Raw genomic sequence first — 15,781 nt, forward strand, 5'->3', positions numbered from 1 at the left:
GGATGATTGGATTTCAGATGTCTAAGTGGCCAGCCTTGCTGTGATTCTAACTAATGATCATGTGGAAAATGCACAGTGCAAGCGTCAGTGCGTTTTCCAACACAGTAAATAAACACAAGGGTTAAAACCAGGAGGGAAATGGAAGTTTTTTCTCCTTGGAGCAGACCCCAGCAGATTCTCATGCTGAACCTCTCTTGGAGATGCAGAGATCTGTAACAACTGTTTGGAGGTCTCAGCACCACCTTTTTTAGGTGGCACACACCCTTGTCTCCTCATCTTACCCAAAATTGGGAAAATTTGTGTCTGGAGTCTGGCAGCAACCTTGGCTCAGTTCTTTCTCTTTCTTGTGTGGCCTTGTACAGACCTAGGGAGGTCTTAAAATGGTATTTGTTAAGAGCGTGTTTTATGTCCTGGAATGTGAAAATACAGCTTTGATTCAAAACATTTTCTGCACATGCAAAAGCAAGCTCAAAATGTGGGGTTTTTTTAATTGATAGATCTGATATCAGATTGGCAATGATTTTAGCCTGTTTTGCATGCAGTATGTATGTATTAGACTGACAAGGACCCATTTCTGACTACATTTGGTTATTATACAGCATGTATGAATAACGATATTTAATTTTTTTATTAGGTAGAATACTTTCTGAAGTGTGTTACAGTTTGACTCATCCTGCGATGAGTAGTGTGATGATGATTCTCTTATTTGACCACAGCTTTTACATAGCTATAGCACATGTAGTAAATTCATTTGTGTTAACACAATGATACTCAGAACCTGAAAAGTTCAAATCCCATTGGACATACTAATTCCTCCTGTTATTACATGAGAATATGCCAGATGCTGATACTCAGCACATATCTGCTCTGACTTCTGAAGCGGTTGTGGAATGCCTCAGACCTTAACTTATGTGAAAATGCACATCCTTCAGTGTAGCTGAGTTTGCATTTATTTGACCTTGGAAGGCAGAGAGAGACCTTCAGTCTTCATGGTCTCCAGCTGGAGCATTTCCATTACTGTAGTTTTATTTTCCATGCAGTGTGGATTATTTTGTTTACTTAGTGGAGGATGTAAGATGCCTCTAAAAGGCTAAAATCATTGTGGTGCTGTTGATATTCTGTTGTTTGTTTGTTCCTTTATTTGACTTCTCAGTTTGCAAAGGTAAATTAGAAAAGTCTCCTGGGTAGATGATTTTGGTATGGCTCGATATTGCATGAATTGAAATTTCATTGCTGCTTTTCAAAAATAATAGGAATCTGTGTTTTATTAGTTGTGCCATTTCATTTTGTCTTCAGGTGGGTTGACAAGAAATCAATTGTATTTTAATTTTAAATCCAACATATGGGGTCAGTACTTGGACTGTTTTATAGGAGTGTAGATATCTGTTAGTAATTACTAATTAACTGTCACTAACAAAAAGTGCTTGGTGCTGTCCTCATGAAACTCCTGTTCATAGAGGATATAAGTCATGTACAAATTTCTGATCTCTCTCTTCACTACTGACAGTACCTGTGTAGAACAGTAGGTTAACTGGACCTCATTATTGTTGTTATTTTTGCTCTTAAAAATTTTGGTACATGTATCAATGTTTCTGATGGACTTTCTGAGGTGATGTGAATGCAGTTTATATGCAGATACAAAGGCAGAACAATAATTCCGTGAAGTTCTGTAAAGGAGCTTACTCCTGGCCTTAGCAACTCTACCCCAGGCTGAGTGACTGACTAAATTTCTTATTTATTCCAAAGAATTTCGTGCCACTTGTGTGCTAATATCAGTTGCAATCCCTAGGAGATTTGGCATATGTTAGCTACAGACTAGAAACTTTTCCAAAAAGTGCGATTTTTTTTTTTTTTTTTTTAGCATGTTTCTGGAAAGAAAGATTTCAAAGGTTTTAAGACATCTTCTAGTGTCTTTCTTGTATATGGACACACAAGCAATGGTTGATTGTTCCTGGCAGCTTGAACATTAACTTCACATGGTTTCTAACACTGTAGTACATTTCTAAGAACCTTAATGGAGAACTGTGCCTGTTGAATTTCCTTAAGACATGAAATAGAAAACGAACCATCTGTGTTAAGGTATAACTGGATATTACTCATTTTAGTAGCAAATAGCCATCAAGCACAGGAAGAAAGGATCCACCAAAGGGTATGTTCTAGCATACCGTAAAGAAGTGAAGGATTCATTTGAGAAAACATATTTATAATGTGGTTCAATAGATACTTGATTTTTTTCCCACCATAAATGCTTGTTTTAAATGATTTGGAGGAAGTTGAAGTTAAACCTTGCAGTCATTTACTTCATGTGCATAATTACAGTGAAAATGTTTCAATTTTATGTTAGCTGATTTATGGCTGGCTGTTGAAAGTGAAAAAGCAACAGATCCTAAAATGCATGCATAAACTTCCATTAAAGATAAAAATACATTTTTTCAAGTTTTCTTTTAACATCAGATAATGAAGCAAGAGTGTAGAAAAGATCTTGAAGAAACAATAAGGCACAAGAGAAAATGGCAAATAAGATGTGAAAGTGAGTGTGCAAGAGTGAACCCAGATTGCTTTTCATACAATAATTGAGCTTTCCCTTGCAAAAAAAAGAAGACATGGCAATTGCTGCCTGGGAGTTTTTGGTGTTTCTTCACACTGGGCAGTATACAAAAACCCTTCATGTTAAGTTTTTCACCTGCCCTTGTATGTAAGTATTTTTTAAAAACCATGTCTAACAATTCCACAGAAAACCAAGAGAAAGTAGTTTTTCTGTTCCTGTTGTCATTCATGTCTTTCCAGCTTCTTCTAGGGGCTTTTCATGTTGTCCTCACTTCACCTCTTTGTGGCTCTGTGTAGTAAATTTTGGTGCTCTCATCCCTGTGTCCACTGCAATAATTTTTTACCTGTGCTGTCTCTTACAGATGTAGGATTCTACAGATGTAGAATCAGTTAGCCCAAAAGGTGTCTGGAGAATAATTTCTTTTGGTTAGAGAACAGGTTTTTATGTATATCCAGAGCATGGATCTGTGTGCTCAGCGTGGCATGAGGGGCTCTGCAAGGAGATAGTCTCGTTTCTTGCAACTTCTTTATTTTTGTGTTCTGTTCCAGCTTCCTCACTGTGGAGGTGGTAGAGCATGGCCTTGTTGTATTTAAGGCTCAGTGCTCAGAAATTTGGGCTGAGCATGTTTGCATTCCCTGGGTTATTCATTCAAGTGCACACACTGCATGTTTACAGTGACCTCCTGTTGCCTCACGGTTTGCTGGCAAGGTTTTTTACACATTTGTCTTGTGGAGAGCCTCAGTGCCCAAGGCAGCACTAACTAGGAGAGAATCTTCAAAGATACCAGTGATTCACATCAAGTTACAAGACTAATGGAAAATTGTGATGTATTATTTAAACTCAGTCTTTCCGTAATAAATAAATAGAAATCAGCGCTTTGTGTTAATGCCTTGCTTCATCAAACATCAAAATTATTGTTGTCCCAGCTGATTTCTAATTAAGATAATTTCAGTGCACATCTGAAAAGTAGCTTGTTAGAAATAAAAGTTGAGAATGAAAACTAAAGGCTGTAAAAATAAGCAGTTCCTGGCTGGGATCTAGTATAATCAAAGATTTTTATTTTATATATGACTGATCTTTGTGTGGTTTTCCTTTTTCTTGGACACACTAAATCTAAAGATGACCAATGTGCTTGCTTCATCATCTTTAATTAGGAAAAAACCCAGAACATTTGCAAGTATTTTACCCAGATACCTAATTCCTCCAGAACATCTTCAAGCCATTCAGAACCTCAGTGGTTCACATGTAGCCTCATTAAACTTATAATTAACATCCACTTTTTCTTTTTCCCCTTGTTAACTTTGTGTTCATTGGTATAGCAGTCAGATTTCTGCTTTAGTTTCTCTGGAAATGTTGGTACAAAGAAAAATTTCATCCTGTGCCCTTTTTTTAAGTTTTATTGTTGTTCAGAGTAGAAGGAACTTATTACAGTGTATATATTTTGGAAAGTCAGGGGTATTTCATGATTAATATGATGCCAGCAAATTGTTGCTGGTCAGAGATTTTTTGTCTTGGGTGTATTATATTCTGTCATTGATAATGCTGGATATCAAAGCCATTTCTACTTTTTCTTAGATGTTTCAAACAAAAGGTGTGTTTCGAAGTGAGACTTGACTTAGAAACGTGCTTGCAAATCATAAAATAAAAGAAAAAAGAATAAATTTTAGGCAGCCCTGTTTAGCACTTAGAATAAAGGTTGCAGTGAATCATAAGGTTTGTATCTCATGCGTTACTTTAATCACTGTCATTGTTTCTTTATCCTTCAATTGAGCTGTGCAGTCATTTTGAAAAAATTGATATTAGAATACTGGTGTGTTGCAAATCATATTTTACCCATGCTGTTGCAAAAGAGCATTTCTTTGGATGCCTGCTGACGTTCCCTTCTTTTTCTTGGCATGAGGGTTTGCTTCAGAGAGTCACAGGATGGTTGAGGTTGGAAGTGACCTGTGGAAGTCAATCCCGTCCAAGTTCCCTGCTCAGGCAGGGCCATCGAGAGCCTCTTGCCCAGGACCATGGTCAGATGGGTTTCCAACCTGGATCATACTTTGACTCTTTTTTCATTAAATTTGGACAGTTTCCTCAGAAGTATTTGAGTAATACCAACACAGTTTTAGCTGGAGTCTTCAAACTTAGGAGAAGTAGAAGAGACTGAAGCAAAATACATTTCTGAGAGATGCCACCACACATTATTACACTGATGTTTATTTTGCTTTTAAAAAGGATACTTGAGACATGAAATAACTGGGTTAGGACTATTTTAGAATATTTTAAAGAATATTTTTCCGAGTTGTAGGAGTTCTCTAACTAGTTTTTTTATTTCCTTCTCTGACAGCTCACTGTGCTGATAAATGTGTCCATGGCCGTTGTATTGCTCCCAACACCTGTCAGTGTGAGCCTGGCTGGGGAGGACCCAACTGCTCTAGTGGTGAGTTTTCACCTGCTTCTGCCTGTCTCATACTCTTTCCATGGTGTTGTCCTCTCTTTTCGACAGATAATCATCAGTTCTGTGCTTGGGCTTCTTCTCTCTGATCAGAGCTTTTTTCTGAGTTATCAGGTTACTCTGTGTAACCTGATTTTTCTTCATTTACTTGCAAACAGTGTTCCCATGTAGCAGCACTCATGAGTTTTTTTTTGTGCTCAGAAACATGCAGATAGCACAGTATCTGGAGTAAAGATATAATTTTATTTTACATGTAAGAAAATCTCAGAGTTTTTATTTTAGTAATGTGCAAAGTTTGATGGTGCCAGGTGATATTTAAAAGCTATGAGCAAAGCCTTTCTAACAACTCTGTCCTCCTTTTTCACTCTGTCACTGACTGGTCCATTTTCTCCCTTCTCTCTTCATTCCCTGAACTCTCAGTGTCTTTCCATTATACTCTGGTCAAATTTCTCCCACTTTCTTCTCCTGTCCCTTTGCCATAAAAGCATGTGCAGGAGACGAGAGGAGCAGAATTGTGCAGACCACAAATCCTTATCCTTTCTTCCCTTTGGCTGAAATACAGTTTCTCAGAGTGACTTTCAATTCATTATAATTCTTTATTTATTCCATCATTGTGGCTCCCTTTGTAAGGTGTTTAAAAGTGTATTTTTGAGCCTAACATAAAACCACATATTTTGTTACAATCAAGTTCAAGGTGGGTCTCTGCTAGTGACTGTCCAGCTGAAAGGAATATATTTTAGGCAACAGTAAAAACAGCTGTATGTATCGTTTAAATTTCATAGACCTTATAAATTTCTAACAAACAAACCGGAGCTGGATGTCTTGCAAGATACTACACTGCTAGTTTACTTAGTACATTATTCCTATAAAATTAACAACTCTCATTTATTTTCCCTTAAAAAAAATAGGGAAATGGGGTTTTTTTTCTTAATTTTCAAACACGGTGCTATCATAATTCAGTTCATCTGGAGCTGTTGTTCCAGCAGCATATTTGGTGGCATGGGGAAGAATGTAACCATTTTGAAATTACCTACTACATTTCTTGTGTAATTTTTGTGTATGCTTGTATGGGATTCATATATAGCTCTAAAGAAACACCCAAGTTTTGCATAAGGCATAAAACTGAAAGAGCCATTGTTCTTTCACAACAGAGTGCTCCTGTAAGACTTGATCTTAATCTAATGTACTGAATTGTCAAAATAAATTGTCAAAACATGCTATCTTTCTTTTGGAAAACCTTATGTATTGAGCTCTTCTGTAACTAATCAAACATGCAGAAGAAATGTGAATCAGTAGACAGCACAGATTGCAAAAATACTGTTATTTATTGAGATTTTCAAGTCTGAAAGTGTGCTTTAGATGAGACAGGAACCTCTAAATCTGCCTTTGGAAAGAACCCTTCCTCTCACAGGGTTTCTGTGTCCATTTTTCTAACCTGAGTGGTATAATTCACTCTGAGTACATGTGCAGCTCTTTTCCTCTGCATCTTCCTCAGCTGATTGCCTTTGATTGCAGGTCACAGCAGCCTCAGTAGCGAAAACACTTTCTGGGGTGACTTCACTGGCGGCCAAAGCTGAGAGAGCCTTTGTTTGTGTACCTTTGGTTTGCGTACCTTTGAGCTGAGATCTCTGGAGAGGCTGGTGATCCTCTAAAGGCTCCTGTGTGATGTTAGGGCTACCTGGAACTGCCAGTATTTGTTTGGGATCACTGCTATAGCCCTAGGAGAAGGGAGGTAGGCTGAGGAAGGGGATAGTTCTGTGCGTCTGCTACAGGAACATTTGTTCTGGGATTTATCATGTTCTGTGTGGACAAACCAAAGGGAGTTGCTGATTTGACTCAATTGTCCTTCTGAGCTTGAGAGCTGACGTTTGTTGCTATCTGTCCATGATTTCCTTATCTGAAGAGGTACAGCACAGGCCAAACTGAATTGAAGAACAGTGGGTAGTGTTGGAAGGATAGTAAGTGAGAGGGGTTTGGCTTTCTGAGCTTTCTTGTTGCTTGCCTTACATAAAAGATTGTGATATTCTGCCTTTAGTTGTATTTTCTGCCTGATCCCCAATTTGGTTGTAGTTTTACTAACAGAAAGGTACAATGATACAAAATAAAGATCTGTGCTTTTTTAATAATTTTTTTTTTTTTTAACATAACAAGTTATTGATTCAGTAGGAATACGTACAAGTTGCCCTACTGTAATAATGTCCATCAAACATTTTAATTACTTAACTGAATGGTGGAACCATATTTGAAAGACAGGCCAGTGTTTTCGTAAGGCAAAGGTTCAGGGATTTTATGGCTGCTGATGACCAGATAGAATGCCCTGACTGAAAAGGAGATGTTATCCTCAAAGTGTGAGGTATTAGGCCAATTTCCAGATGTAGTCATCTGTTCATTTTCGTGGACCCAGACATGTTGGAAGGAACTGTTCTACCTAGGGACCAAACATTTTGTAAAACTGCAGAACTAAACATTTTCTTCCAAACTGCTGTCCTATCTCTGTCGGAATTGTTTATTCTCCTTACAAAGGAATTTTATCTGCAAATATCTGAGAACAGATTTAGTCCTGCTGCAGCATCTGTCCATCTGCCAACCCCCCAGACTGATTTTTATCTGTGGTTTCTCAGGAGGGAATAAATTTTTTGGGTGACTCCCATTTCCTTTTGTAGCAAACATTACCTCCTTATTGCCATGACTCTTTGCCAATTCCCAAATTGCTTAGGTCAGTGGTTGCTCTTAGTTTAGGGAGAGGAGGCCTCAGGTTTAACCAGAGTGCTGAGCCTATCTTTTTTCAGTGCTCAGTTCTAACCCAGACCATAACTCTGCTCCCCACCACATCCTCTGCCTTTCTGAAAAAATTACATCCCAACTGAGTGGAAAATGGGATTGGATCTATTCTTCAGCGAGGGAAAACTGAGTGGTGGCTTAGGAGTTTTGTTAATTAAATAATCTCTCCTTGGGGAACATCTCCTCTGTGAGGTGTAATTTTTCTCCAGGTCTTTTCTTTTTATTTAAAGGAAATAGAATGTATTATGCCGTGTTTTCTTGCAGTGAAAGTCAGTGGGAGGTGGATAAAGAAGATTATGATAATGTAGATACATCTGAGAGGAATACACCACTTGGATCAGGAGATCCCTCCTTTGCAGAACACTTCCATTCTAGTGGGAGAGGTGACAGTCATGCAAAACAATTTATTTTAATAAAGATGTATTGATTGAACACAACAGTAAGGACAAGTGAGTGGACAGAAGATGTATTGAGTGAGTGAATCAGCACAATCCACAAACTGTCAGATCCCCTCTGAAAAAATACTTTTGACTTCCAGGAATATAAGTTGGACAGTTCTGGGCTGGGGACAAGGGCAAAATTTACAAAAGTGCACAGAGTCCTAAATATAGGTTAAAAAATAGATTTTATTGAAGAACAAACAAACTGACACAACGTTTCCCTCCCAAACTAGATTACTGTTTTATCAAATTTTTAACTGGCGTGTGTCAGATTGGGTTGTTTTAAGGGTGCTTTTGACTGACCACAGATTGAGAATAAAACAGTCTTCTGAGAAGTTGCTACATGTGGTAATAGTTGTCTGTATAGACGTGGAAATGATCAAACCCTGTTGTACAATTGTAATTTATGTTTTCTCCCTGTTTTCTGCTCACACTCTTGCAGCACTACTTACTATAACAGAGAATACGTGAACCTGATTGTCAGTTTTGAGTGTGTATGCAGTTCAGATCCACAACCAGCCTCAGGTGGAGTGCCACGAAGCAACCAGGACATCCACTTTGTTTTTCTTCTCATGCCTAGCAGTCTGCAAATAATTCCTTCAAAATCGATAGGACACTTTCTGGATAAGCTGGAGCAGAGGCAAAAATCAATATTACACTGACTTGTCTGAAATGGTTGTAGCCTTGTGATCCCCCCAGCTGGCCTGAGTGGTAAAGGAAAAAGGGAATGGCATGTCTTTGGTTTATGACCAAAGCATGGTTAGAATTGTTTGTGAAAATGGGAATAGGATTCTTCCATTTTTGTTGTGCTTAAGTAATCTTGAGATTTGTTTGAATCACTGGGTTTTAATTTGTAATATGATTCTGTTGGTGATTAGCAGAGCTTTATTGAGACTATAGTCTGAAGTCATGGGAGTAGAAAAATTGCCATGAAGACGTAATTTGTCTCCAGGGATTTGTAAAGCATGAGAAGAAAATTGGATTTTTCCTTAATACATTGAGCTGCAGGCTTAAGGCTGGCATCTCAGAGAAACCTTTACCTTTAAATGGGCTTTTTAAGGTAACTTTTAAACTACAGTAGCTCTGCTACTATCAGATTTCCTTCATAGCCGTGGGTGTTTTGTAAAGTTCACAAATTCCGTGAAAATCTCGCTGTTTTCTTCATGGGACTTGGCAGATGCAGACTGTGGCAGAAACTGGATCCCTTGGCATTAATGTGTGTGAGACACTCACGTGAGCCATGAGCAATGCCAGTTTCCCAGTGGAGCCCTTGATTTCCTTTAACCCTGCAGAGGTGGATGTGTGACTTTTGCAAGTGAGGTGGTGCAGCTGCCAGGCAGGTGCCTGGAACCACCTTGCACACCCCCATGGCACAGAATCCTGAACTGAGCTTTTTTTTGGCCAGGGCATTGCTTTCCTTTTTCTTTGTCAAGAGCATTTTGACTAATGGAGCTTGCAAGATGTGCTTAGAGAGTTAGCTCATCCCTGAGTTTTCCAGGACATCCAGCAGGCTGCAGAAATAAGTTCTGGTTTTAACCACATCCTTGCATTAGGAAGGCTTGGTTCCCAGAACTGGGGAGCTGGTAAACACACAGGCAAAACTGCAGAGTATCCTGGCAGAGAGCTATTTACTTCTATGGAAAATGTAGAGAAATAGCTCATTCAAGTAGTGCAGAACAGCCCCCAGCCCAGCTCCCAAACAAAAGTGCCAGCAGGTCATAAACAATCTTAAATTTAACCTGTTCATATTTAATGTGTCTTCACTATGTTCACTACCCATAATTCTTCTGCAATTACTGCTGCTGTAACTTCCCTGACTGACTTCTCCTCAGTTGTTCCAGCTGAATACTTCATTTTCTCCTCTAACAAGGCTGAAGATCTTTGAGTTGAGAAACTAAGCCACCAGCAAATCAGATCAGGTGCAAATAGGAAAAACAGATACTAATGGAAGTTGCCATCACCCTCATTTTTAACAGAGTTAGTACAGTGTTTCTGTGGTAGGTGGCATCAAAATTTCCAGGGCTGCATAGCACCTCTGCTTGTCTAGAAATGACTATGAATCTGAAATAATAAAATTCTTCCGTTTAGTGTATTTTTTGTCCTATGAACCATTTTGGTCTAGGAGTTCTAGGGAAATTAATAGATTTCATGGCCATGCCTCAGAATTTTGCTTAATTACAGTATCAGTCTTTAAGCAAAAGTAGAAACAAAAAAATTGTTTTCTACAAAAAAAAGTTATTAAATTTACTTATGTTGGGATTTACTGAAAGGAAGGCATTCCAGTAAATGGTAATGGTTTTATTGCTTTGTGAATGTTTTCTGGACCAGAGAAACTTTTCATTTCTGCTTTTCATCGTTTTGGAAACTCAGTAATTTGTACTGTTTGCCTAAGTTGATTTTTTTTAATAAGGTCTGTGGCGTGTTTTTTTCCTAGTAGCAGTGTATAAGTCTTTTTAGTGCTGATTTAATTTCAATCTGCCTTATATATTGGCAGGCTTATATATTTTCAGTGGCTTGCTAAGTAGGTTTTCAAGGATGTGAAGGATACCATTTGTGCTAATTTAAAAAATAAAAAACCTAAGATGACCTTCAAGTCATTGCAAAAAAATAAAAAAACGGGGAAAAAAGCAAACTTATGGTTCTACAAGGACATCTGTGCAAAATCAGGGTCATGGACAGGATGTGGTACAAGCAGGTTCTTAAAATTTTTCCTATAATAATAATTATTTTTAGCAGGTTTTACCTCAGTAACATGATAAAATGATCACCAACTACCATCTGTGTGTGTTTTCCTTATCAATTATCCATCCTTGTATTCTGCTGTCCAAAGCACTTTAAAGAGTCTTGGAAATTTATGGCATGTGAAAGGCATATAGTTCTAGTCTTTCATAAGATCTGAAAAACACATTTTCATTGTTCTTCCACTTCACGGATCAAAAGGCTTCTATAAAGTAAACAAGAAAAAACCCTGAATTAAATTTCAGCTTAGCATTTTGAATAAAAATCCTTTCTTACACACAAAACAAAAAGTAACAATGAAAAATACGCCACAGGGTAAAAGGCCTACAGTATAACAAATGCAATCAGATAGAAACAAAAGACTGAAAGAAAATTCCAGATCCAATAGAAATGGCATTCTGAAAAAAAAAAAAAAATTCCATGCATTTTTGTGTCTAGGATGTAGGTAAAGTAGGTCTTTTAGTCAAAGACATTGGTATTTTATAATTATTACAAGTGATTCTCTGAAGTAAAAAAAGATTTTTTTTTTAATATGCATGTGCCTATATTTTCATAGCATTTTGAGATGACTAGAACAGAGCAAAAAAAAAAAAAAAAGAATTAAATGGAGAATAATCCATGGTTTTATGAAATAAGACTTTAAATGTTTTCAACAGGATGTTTTTATTCTAGTTTTCAGAGTAGCTGGCTTTGTTTCCTGGCTTTTTTGACTCATCTCTGAAACTTCTGTTTGCCATGTTCCACATTTGCTGTCTTGCTTTCCAGGCTGACAGACAAGCCGATGTCACTAGGGGCTTCATGCATCTTGTCAAAGTTAAAACACACTTTGAGTATTTATAGCTTTCAAAATCAGCAGGGATTTACTTTTACTTAGCTTAAATTCCAGTTGGGAGAATTATTATCTGTTTCCTATGCTGCAGGAATATCCTGAGGGAAGCAAATGCCATCCATTTAGATCTGCAGCTAACCAGATGGAAATAGCAGAGAGTAGTTTCAAGAATACTCTCTAAACTTTCCAGTAGGGGTGATGTGAGTATAGATTACTGAAAACATCCATATTTTTGTGGTTTTTGCTCAGTGAATCAATGGATTTCCCTTCTGTTGATCTTGGAAGTCATGCCTTGGGGCATGTCCAGGGATTAGCAATCTTGTTCGTAGTAACAAGACTGTCAGTGGGGTACTCCTTTGGATAAATCAAAGTTTTCTCAGTATTGGCCTTTTTTACTCACATTGGGTGATGTAAATGTGAAACTGATGGATGAAGGGCAGACCATAAAGGTCATGAGAGCAAGGACAAGGTATTGGAGATCTGAGAATCAAAGAAGGGATGCAAAGGATGGCACAGAGATTTAGAGTTGCCCTCGATGTGACAAGGCAGGAAGGAAGGGAAAAGAGAGGGAAGAAGGAAAGAAGCAAAAGTAAAAAGGAAGGAAGGGAAGGAAAAGAAAAGGAAGGAAGGAAGGAAGGGAAGGAAAAGAAAAGGAAGGAAGGAAGGGAAGGAAAAGAAAAGGAAGGAAGGAAGGATGTCGAAGCTATGAGCATCTTCAGTTTGTTTTACATGCTGAAGCAAGGGAAATCACACTTCACTTACTAAAGGCTGTAGTTCCTTGCAACTTTCTTAAGAAACTGTGCTGAGACTTTTGAGGGCAGAGAGATAGGAATATGTGTATTTGCCAGTGTTAGGTTATTTTAAATTTATACTTCACAATATTGCATTCTGAGGGAGGGAGTATTCACTCCCTGCTGTCTGTGGTAGGGAATTTTTTCAGTTTTTCTAAAAGACCATAAAAATACGTAAGCCTAATGAAGTGATAAGAATCTCCTCTGTTTTGAAGCAGTGGTATGTATTTCCAGGAACACACTGCAATGTGTTTTGTAGAAAGATGGGTAAGATAGACTAAAATCTCATTTAGTTGTCTTGGTACTGCATATGAGACACCTGCAAAAAACTGACAGCAAGAACAGTAAATCTTAGTTTTGCTGTAGTTCTTCTGCCTCCCCAATAACAAAAAAAGATCCTTAAAAATAGCATTGCAATAAACATTGTCTGGCTTGAGTATAAAGGTATAAGGGAAATTGTGGCATAGTTAAAAAGGTAGTTGCAAGTTAGAGTTTCTAAGGAGGTTTTTCTTCTGAACTGATCTTTGGCTTGATCTGATAGCCTTATTTTTTTTTCCTTATTGGCCAGCCTGTAGAGACGTGCAGAACTGTAGGTGATCCAGGTGGGTTTGTCAAGAATAAACTGGGACTTGTTTGCACTTTTCTTTTTGTTGCCCTTTAATGAAATCAACATTTTTAAAAAGGAAGAAAAAAACCTTACAAGCATGTGACCATATTTAGTTAAAAGTGTTTTTTGTTTATAACGAGCAATAAAGTAGTTGCCAAATTCTACACACATGTTCCAGATTGTTAGAAAAAAAATCATTAAAAAGAATAAATTAAGTATTGGGGTTCCCACCACCCCAGTTTGTAAATCACAAAAACCATTTGCATAAAACCACATTTAGCCCAGCACAATAACAATGTGCATTACAGTTATTTTAAAAGGGAAATCATATGCTATACAACAGAACTTTACACCTTCAAAGATGCTACAAAAGGCCCCAAATTGGTACCAGTTTCCATCACAAGCTTCAGTTTCTTCTCCAAGGTGGTTTTCTTTCACCATTGAATCCTTGAGCTTCTCACTGTTTCTCAAGTCACTTGGCCCTCAGTGTCAGCAAGAATTTTTATCATGGTAGACCTGCATAGCCTTAGAGATTCTTACCATAGTGCTCATATTAAACAGAATTCCTGCAATGCAGTGCCCTTATTCCAGAGGTGAACTCCTGGTTTTGCTGAGCAGCCTTTGGAGAGCAAAGTTCTCCTTCCTGTGGCTGTGTCACTGTGTGATGTGCACAGGGCCTACTGTGGTGACAAAAAAGATATTCCCAGATGATAATGGAAATGGATAAAAGGATAAAAAATACAAGAAGATGTGGCGTTAATAACATGGTGTTAACAGTGGTGATTATGCATCTTTTCTGTTTTCCCCTACAGCATTAGGTGAAGGCAGAAAGGACACTGTGAATCTGCTGCAAAAGCCGACAGGGAGCCTAACTCACTCTTCTGTTTAAAACATAAAAACCTGAGGGTAAATGTAATGTGTGAAAGGCAAAGAAGGTGTGCTGTGTAAGACAGAACAGCAGTAGGCCAGTTCTGTACAATCAACACAGAGAATTAATGCTGGTTTACTGGCTGGGGTTTGCACCTCTGAGTGATTTAGACTTTGCAGGAGTGATTGCGGCTGAGAGGCACCATCCTTGTACTGAAATTCTGAGCATGGGGCTCTTGTCTCTGTGCATTGCTCCCCTTTCCCCTTTTGCTGAGAGAGATGATTTACAGCTCTGGATCTGTTCAGAAAATCAGTGTCTGAGGCTCTTGCGTGTGCCTGCCTGTGGTGTGTGCCCTGAGCATGTGTGCCTGTGACCTGGTGCAGCCAGCACAGCTATTCTCATTAAACTCCAGCTGACACTCTCTAACCTGACAGTCCTTAACTCCCAAGACTCTCCCATTCCACCAAATTAGCAGATGTGTGTGACTTCCAACACAACTTTCTCAGTCTTTGAATCCTAGAAAGCAGCAGAAATAGTCTGATATAATAATTGATGAATTTAAGATCCAAAACTAATTAAAAGTAATCAAAACTTGCTACAGGAAACATTTCTACCCTTTGCCTTCTTCTTTTCTAATAGTAAACTGAGCATCAGTTTCTGACAAATCACTCTGATTTCCTATGCAGAATATTAGTGATGATCAGTCAGGGGACAAAGAGGTGAAAGACCTGATTTATCTGTCTTGTTCAGTATTATTATTTATTCCCCTTAATCCTGCACATTTCTCCACAGTTCTCCCCGTAAGTCAAAGGTGGATGGAAGGCTGGTGACAAAGCCTTGTGTGAAGGGGTTGGGGCAAAACTGCACCGTGGTGGGGCCACCACTGTCCTGGTGGAATGTCATGAGAGATTGCAAAGTCAATATTTCTTATTCACCTGCTCATTGCCAGGAGAATGGTCTTGAGACTGGGAATCCTTTGCCAGCCATAGGATGTGTTTTTATTTTAATGATTTCCTGCAAACATAATGAGAAGGTCATGCCAGGAAACTAATTAATGGGTATGCACTGGGCAGTACATGCTCCCCAAGTGAGGCTGGGTGCTGGATGCAGTGGCAGATGCTTGGTAGGAGAAGTTTCTGGTCCCTGTGGCTCTCAGACTCGTTGCACTGGGTCTTCAGGAAGCTGCAGCAATGTTGTTGGCTGCACCAAATACCCCATTCCCAGCAGCTGGTGAAAGAACACAACCTCTCACTCTCTCACTTTTCAACCAAGAATAAATCTTCTCTTGCCAGTCCCATCTTTGTAGCGAGGGCATGTTCTGGCTGCCTCCATCCTTGCCTGAGCTCTGCACTGAAACAGTTGTGGTGTGACAATCAGTCTGGATTCTCCTGTTTAGCAGACATGCCCAGACAGGGGTTTTTTTTGTTTGTTTGTTGGGGTTTTTTTAATTGATTTTTTAATTTATTACTTAATTTTTACATGAGGAACGGCAGAAATTGAAATTTTGCCAAAGGAAGAAGACTTTCAATTGAATCTGGACTAACGTGTTAATTAAAAAAATTAAAAAATAATAAATAAAAGTAGGGGTTTATGCTCACTCTTGACAGAACACGTGACTGTCTCAGACATCTCGACAGACATAGATGTATTTTTATATATCCCAAAATAGCTAGTTTCCTGACTGGTTGAGCATGAGGATTACACATTCTGCTCTATGCAGACATCGATAATGCTGAAA

The 15,781-nt window shown here is 38.4% G+C and overlaps 1 protein-coding gene across 2 annotated transcripts in view; it reads left to right on the top strand.

Annotated features, from left to right (window-relative positions):
- The window catches only part of MEGF10 (multiple EGF like domains 10), an 85,870-nt gene that overhangs the window by 22,508 nt on the left and 47,581 nt on the right, over nucleotides 1-15,781 (top strand). For both annotated transcript variants that reach the window (XM_032096503.1, XM_032096504.1), the window contains one exon: nucleotides 4,881-4,973. In XM_032096503.1, the coding sequence (XP_031952394.1) occupies nucleotides 4,881-4,973 (93 nt within the window). The remainder of the gene's footprint in view (nucleotides 1-4,880; nucleotides 4,974-15,781) is intronic.

The sequence above is a fragment of the Corvus moneduloides genome, chromosome Z (assembly GCF_009650955.1).
Source record: "Corvus moneduloides isolate bCorMon1 chromosome Z, bCorMon1.pri, whole genome shotgun sequence".
NCBI classification, from domain to species: Eukaryota; Metazoa; Chordata; class Aves; order Passeriformes; family Corvidae; genus Corvus; species Corvus moneduloides.